The following is a 6,627-nucleotide window of genomic DNA, read 5'->3' on the forward strand; positions in this document are numbered from 1 at the left end:
AAGACAATTAATAAAGTTCTGGAATTGTACTTTAACCATTTAGACACATGTTAAAAAATGTTCATATATAATGGCAATCATAGATGAATCATTATAATAGCATTGTATGACATGAGTCAAGAATTCAAGTACTTACTTTTTTAGACAACTTTTTTCAAAGCAATTTACATTAAACATAAAGAAATAAATGATAATGATTGACATCTAGAGTAGTAAAATTTTGAAAAAGAATATAAATCATATAAAATTCATAAATTGATAAATTAAAATTAAAGACAAAGAAACATCAATAAATTCTTCTCAATTAAACCATGTAGTTTTTTATTGCCAACATTTTGTATCAAATTCTATGATCTATCATTGGGACATAAAGTAAATAGTCATAGGTAAAAAAGAGAAAAGTCAAACTTATTAATAATTGAACTGATATTAATAATGAAAAAACATATTAATATTTATATATATATATTAATTTTAAAATTTTAAAATAACATGTAATCCAACTGATAAATATAGATGATTATAATAATTGTGATTATAATAACATCAACAAAAACATTTTCTATATGCTTTCTACACTATACCTTTTGTTTCATTCTGATAATAGATCACTTAATATGATCCAAATATCAATAATGTGAAAATTACATACAATTCAAATCTGATGGGCATTCATATTTTCTAATGAGAAACAGTAGTGGTTGTTTCTTTTAGTACTTTTAATTTAATTTAGGAATGCTATAACTTTTTTTTTGTGTGTCGGCAGAGCTAGTTGATCTTTAAAGTGGAAGCAACAGGAACAGTAGATCTTTGTCAACGAAGTAGACCAGATTGGAATGCAACACCAGTGGAAGGCAACCATGAATTCCCAGATATAAACTGTGCAACGGTGTATTTGCTGGCTTCTGCTGCATCTGTAATCACATGAAATCCAGGCCAGCTGACCCGTCTGGAAAGCCCAGCTCCTGGTCCAGAATTCATGTATTCTGCAAAGTATAATGTCTTCAATCCATAACTACCCTCCCACACAGCCCAACCTGCAGGATCGATGTTACCATCTAAGAAGGACTGCATGACCACTGTGCGAGAATAGGGCATCCATGGCCTGCCCAAAAATGTTTGAATGGACTCCGCTGAAATCCTGCAGTTGTGGATCGAAAACCCAGTGTTCTGGTTTGGATCACTTCTGCCTTGTGCGGTGATAACATTGGGCTTCTTCTGCCTTTTCCGGGACATTATGTTGCAGCTCTGAAACACTGCAGAGGCGTCACCGAAGATGAAATCCACTGTGCCCAAGATGTCACATTCTCTGTAGAATTGGCGTTGACTATAGGCGTACAGAGTATCTTGGAAGCCTTTGATACTGCAACGGTACAATACTGAGAGATCTGATGATACTCGAAGCGCAACAGATTGTCCTGCACTCGCTCCTGCTGCATTCTCAAATCCCATATCTCGAGCAATGAATCCTTTCCCTGTAGCAGCTGTACCCAACGATAGAAAATTAACAATTAGTAGCTCATTAATTTTAAGATTTTTTTTGTTTTGGTTGTTATTGGATTTCACTTTTTTATCATCGATGTTTGGATCATATTCTGTGATTCATCATTGTAATGAAAGAGAGTTATCATCAATCTGTGTGTCACTTTTTTATCATCGATTCAACTCTCTTTCATCCTGATGATACACCATAGAATGTGATCCAATGAAAACGTGACAATCATGAAATTCAAAAACAAGAAGATTAATTTAGATTTGATTGTATGTCATTTTTTTATTCTCAATATTTGAAATCACACTTTCTGATTCATCATCAGAATGAAAGAAAATTACTATTAATCTATGTGTCACTTTTTTATTATCAAATCCACAAAATATACAATCAAATTTAGAAACAACAAAACTAATAACGTATATTGTAAAACCTTAAATTAAACTATACTTTTATCACGGCATACGATTTTACGAAAGGTAAGAAAATAGCAGGAAAGCTCGCTGTTGTTCCAGAGGGATAAATCTCCGGGGAATTAATCTGATCGAGACAGAATGGAGGAACCTTCGTTGAACTTTCCAAGCGTAGAGTGGCCATAAAGATCGCCTTCAAGTTAGCTCAGATCGTCTTTAAATGAAAGCTCTAGTTAACTCTCTAAATTTTAACTCTGAATGATGGTCTGTCTTGAATTATTCAAAAGTATCCAAGCTACTTAACGAACTGATAAAGAAATTTGACTGTTTGGTTGCATGGATTAAGAGACACGAATAGCGTAAGACCAACATCCACATGTTACTATTAAGATTTAATTCTCTAGTTTTCCAAGTCAAATTTGTTGATTTATATGATAAGTAGTGGTTTACATCAATTTATCTTGCATTAAAGAAATGGTTCATATCTAACTGATATTTATGGAGGTGAAGCATCAAGGCTTTCTAAAAAGATGATCCATCTCATTTTTTTAGTATTGAGGAATTTTATGATTAAATATATTAAAGAAATTTTATAATTAAACATATTTGAATTGAAATGATATTGGAAGAAATTCTATGATTAAATATGATTGAGTCAAAGGAATATTAGAAGAAACCTCATGATTAAACATCTTTGAACTGAAGAAAATTCTATAGTTCAAACATGTTTGAGTTAGAGTAGTATTAAAGGGAACTCCATGGTTTAACAAAATAGAGTTGCGGTAATAATAGAAGAAATTTCATGGTTAAATCCGCTTGAGTTAAAGTAATACTAGGAAAAATTCTATATGGGTGAATTCTTGAGAAGCGATGCTTCATTCTTGTGAACATCACCTAGATCTAATGAATTCTAACTGGGCAATTCATTCTCATGGAAGATGGGTTCATATGAACTCAAAAAACTAAACTAAACAAAGAACCTCTATTTACATTAAAAAAATATATTGAATATAATCATACTTCTTGTGACTTTTGCTAGTAAAGAAAAAATTAGTCACAAAAAACTCTAATATAATGAAGAGAGCTAGTTAGTACTAAATTTTAAGTGAACCGTTCATTCTCATAAAAGATTGGTTCGTATGAATCAATGAATTTGACTCAAAAATTAAACTAAATGAATAAAATAATATCAGAACCTCTATTTATATATTAAAAAATTAAAGCTTTGAATATGATCATACTCATGGCGACTTTAGCTAATAAAGAAAAAATTAGTCAATGGAAAAATTCAAAAATAATGAAGAGAGATAGCTAATACTGAATTCTAAGTGGACAATTCATTCTCATGAAAGATTGGTTCATATGAATCAACTCAAAAACTAATCTAAACAAATAAAATAATATCATAATTAAATTTTATTCTCTTTATGATCTCTATCTCATCCCAATGATAGATCAGAAATTAGATGCAAAAACATTCACACAATCAAATCCAGAAACAGTACACATATGATCATACTCATTGTGACTTCAACTAATCAAAAAAAATTAATCACCCAAAAAACTCAAAATAGTAAAGAAAGATAGCAAGAAAACTGAAAAATTAGTCACTGAGAAAACTCAAAATACTGAAAAGAAAGCAAGAAAACTAAAAATTAATCACTGGAAAAAATCAAAATAATCAAAATAATGAATAGAAATAGCAGGAAAACAAAACCAAAAAAAACAAAAAGTTAATCACTGGGAAAACTCAAAATAGTGAAAAGAGATAGCAGGAAAACTAAAAATTAGTCACTGGAAAACTCAAAATAGTGAATAGAGATAACAGAAAATAAAAAATAAAAAAATGAGTCATTTTAGGAAAACTCAAAATAGTGAAGATAGATAGCAGGAAAACTACTGTACCAAACGTAGCTACGGATTGGATAGAACCATGGTTGGACCCCGTAACCACAGTAGCGTATTTCCCATCACCAACCAGCATGATATTGTCTGTGTACACCTTCACCGATTCTGCATACACTCCAGCTTTGACATGGATAACGTACCGTCCTTTACTCCAACTGGGAGCAGCCTTCACAGCCTCTGAGATGCTCCTGAAATTCCCCGTTCCATCTTTGGCCACCACCGCATTCACCGTCACGCCGCCAGCAGGAGAGCTCTGAAGAAGCCGTCGATCAGTCGGAGAAATCCAACTGGGCAAATCTAATTCACCATCCGCAAAAAGGCGGCGCTTGTTTTGACCCGGAGAAACAATGGCGACGGGAAGGCTGTTGACGATTGCAAGCGAATTACTGACAACTTTTGAAACATTTCTCACAGATTCTGCATAAAAATCTGAAACACCTTTGAATCCTTCAATGCATGTGACTTGATCAGTGAGAGAGGCACTAAGCCATGTCTGCACATCCTCCTTCTGCTCATTCTTCCAATCTCCAGATTTCCTCAGCAATGTCAAAGACTCGTTCAGCTGCCTCACCGTATATTTGAACAGTACCTCACAGTCTTTAATTGCAGCGAGCTTATTTTCATCGCCTGAGCTCAGCAATACAGACTGAGAGGAAGCTACAAAGCTCAGTTTTTTAACTTCCTCGAGGCTGACCTTAACAGAAACTATAGCCATGTCTTTCATAAGAATCTCTGATTTCAAAGATTCTTCATAGGATTGAGATTGCAGGGTCGAAATACAGACATCTGGGTAAAGAGTGGCATTACATGCAGACTTCAAAAGTTTAGGGTTCACTCTAAATGTCTCTCCCTTGTGCCCCGAAGCACAGACAAACAGAGCTAAGGATAATATGAATAGAGCAGGAAAAGGGTGGCTAAACTTTTTCATCTTGCTAGGAAATCTCTCTACTTGAAATCCAACAATTTATGATTATGTAAGGATTTGTTTGTGTTCTTGAGTAGGGATTAGGCAGTATTTATAGCTGAATGAAGAAGAAGAATTTCATTGACGACTCTATGATGAGCCCACCAGTTTTGATTAGTAGCTGGGCTGGCCCTTCTGGTCTGGTGGCAAGATTCAAACAACATATTTGTGTCGTACATTTGGATTCTTACCAATTATTAAGAGTAAGAAGCTACGGAGAAACACTACGGTACACGGATGACGGCTCACCAAACCATGAGTAGGCCCCCATTCCCCATTGTAGTAAGCGTTGGGGGCTAGATGCTTCCTATTATCGTTAACCCATGTTGGAGGAGAGATGCGTCTGTGAATAGATGTGGCCCTTTTGAAATTGACCCATGTTAGAATGACTGACTGCATACGCACATTCATTTACTTGAGCTCCAAGTTCTTCACTGATTTCCATGGTGATGTTACAAAAGTTTACAATTTATTGGATGCCTTCCACCCATGATCAAAAGATTTATTCATCTTCTTTATGTCTCATTCTTGTTTGTAAATAGTATGTATATGTATATGTATATGTATATGTATATGTATATGTATATGTATATGTGTATGTGTATGTGTATGTATATGTATATGTATATGTATATGTATATGTATATGTATATGTGTATGTATATGTATGCATATGTATATGTATGTGTATATATGTGAGTATATGTATATGTATATATATATGTATATATGTATGTATGTATGTATGTATGTATATAATCTTCTATGATTTTTATTCTTTTTAGTTTCTTTTAATTTTTTTTGGTTAAATTATATATAATCTTTTATGTTTTGTATTCTTTCTGGTTATCTTTTAATTTCTTTCAAGATTTGTATTAAGTTATTTTAAGTTGAAAATATAACATTTAGAACAATTTATCAATGTATTTCAAATTACATATATATCACCTTCTATGCCTTTTATTCTTTCTAGTTATCTTTAATTTTTTTTGAAGGTTTGCTTTAAGTTATTTTCAGTTGAAAATATAAACATGTTGAACAATTTACTATGTTAAAGTGTATTTCAAATAAAATTTGACATTTAAATCTATATATATATATATAAGTGGCTCATAATAATGTGTCCCACTTTAGACAAATAGATCTATATTTTTATAGGTGATCTTATAATAGTATGTCCCACCTTCTATGATTTTTGTTCTTTTTAGTTATCTTTTAATTTCTTTGAAGATTTGTATTAAGTTATTTTAAGTTGAAAATATAACATGTAGAACAATTTACTATGATAAAGTGTATTTCAAATTACATATATATCACCTTCTATAATTTTTATTCTTTCTAGTCATCTTTTGATTTCTGTAAAGATTTTCTCTAAGTTATTTTCAATTGAAAATATAAACATGTAGAACAATTTAATATGTTAAAATGTATTTCAAATAGAATTTGGCATTTAAATCTATATCTATAAAGGTGGCTCATAATAATGTGTCCCACTTTAAGCATTTAGATCTATATTTTTATAGGTGATCTTATAATAGTATGTCCCACATTTTGATTGTAATTAAGACATTAAACTAATTTTTCAACTTTTCATTTATAGCAACTAAATCATTAAGCACATGATGATGATGTGAACTAATATTTTATGTGTAGATTTTAAATTTATTTTTTAAATAAAAAATATTTGTAACTTTTTAATTGACATAAATTTTGAAAACCTTTTATTTATAGTTCACAATATTTTTTAAACTTGATTCTTATTTCATAATTTTTACAAAAAGAACCAAACTATAAATTTCTAAACATAGATTAGTGACACCAATATCTGGTGCACATAGACTACCTACAAC

At 31.5% G+C, this 6,627-nt stretch overlaps 1 protein-coding gene across 1 annotated transcript; it reads right to left on the bottom strand.

The window, feature by feature from the left end:
• Positions 1-610: 610 nt before the first annotated feature.
• Positions 611-4,868, bottom strand: LOC131048643 (pectinesterase). The gene is made up of 2 exons (XM_057982679.2): positions 3,811-4,868; positions 611-1,484 (listed from the first exon to the last, which is right to left on the bottom strand). The coding sequence occupies exons 1-2, from the start codon at positions 4,739-4,741 to the stop codon at positions 814-816; spliced, it is 1,602 nt and encodes a 533-aa protein (XP_057838662.2). The 5' UTR covers positions 4,742-4,868; the 3' UTR covers positions 611-813.
• Positions 4,869-6,627: the final 1,759 nt, after the last annotated feature.

Source organism: Cryptomeria japonica, chromosome 1 (genome assembly GCF_030272615.1).
Source record: "Cryptomeria japonica chromosome 1, Sugi_1.0, whole genome shotgun sequence".
Taxonomy (NCBI): Eukaryota; Viridiplantae; Streptophyta; class Pinopsida; order Cupressales; family Cupressaceae; genus Cryptomeria; species Cryptomeria japonica.